Here is a 302-nt window from a genome sequence, read left to right on the forward strand (position 1 = left end):
AAGTGGCATGGGATGTATGGGGTGGCTATGCCCCCTGTGCCCGATGGGGAGGGGTGGCCAGAGGGTCTGCAGTGCCAGGGTGGGTTCTCACTGGCGCTTCCCCCTCAGGAGAGCTGTGCCAGCCTGCGCCACTACCTCGTGTCCACCCTGGGTCCCTATGTGGCCAACGTGACAGCAGCAGCCCAAGAGTGCAGCTATCGGCAGTGCCACGGACACGGGCGCTGCGTGCGCCGACAGCCTCAGGACATGGACAGCCTCCTGCACCTTGGCCCTGGCACCAGCCTGACGGCTGCTTTCCGCTG

The 302-nt window shown here is 66.2% G+C and overlaps 1 protein-coding gene across 1 annotated transcript; it reads left to right on the plus strand.

Annotated features, from left to right (window-relative positions):
* Positions 1–108: 108 nt before the first annotated feature.
* Positions 109–268, plus strand: LOC103806769 (hyaluronidase-3-like; the record flags this gene model as incomplete). Its single annotated transcript, XM_009079475.1, has 1 exon — positions 109–268. A coding segment is annotated over one exon (160 nt), but the record flags the coding sequence as incomplete, so codon positions are not given.
* Positions 269–302: the final 34 nt, after the last annotated feature.

Source organism: Acanthisitta chloris, unplaced genomic scaffold (assembly GCF_000695815.1).
Source record: "Acanthisitta chloris isolate BGI_N310 unplaced genomic scaffold, ASM69581v1 scaffold35347, whole genome shotgun sequence".
NCBI lineage: Eukaryota > Metazoa > Chordata > Aves > Passeriformes > Acanthisittidae > Acanthisitta > Acanthisitta chloris.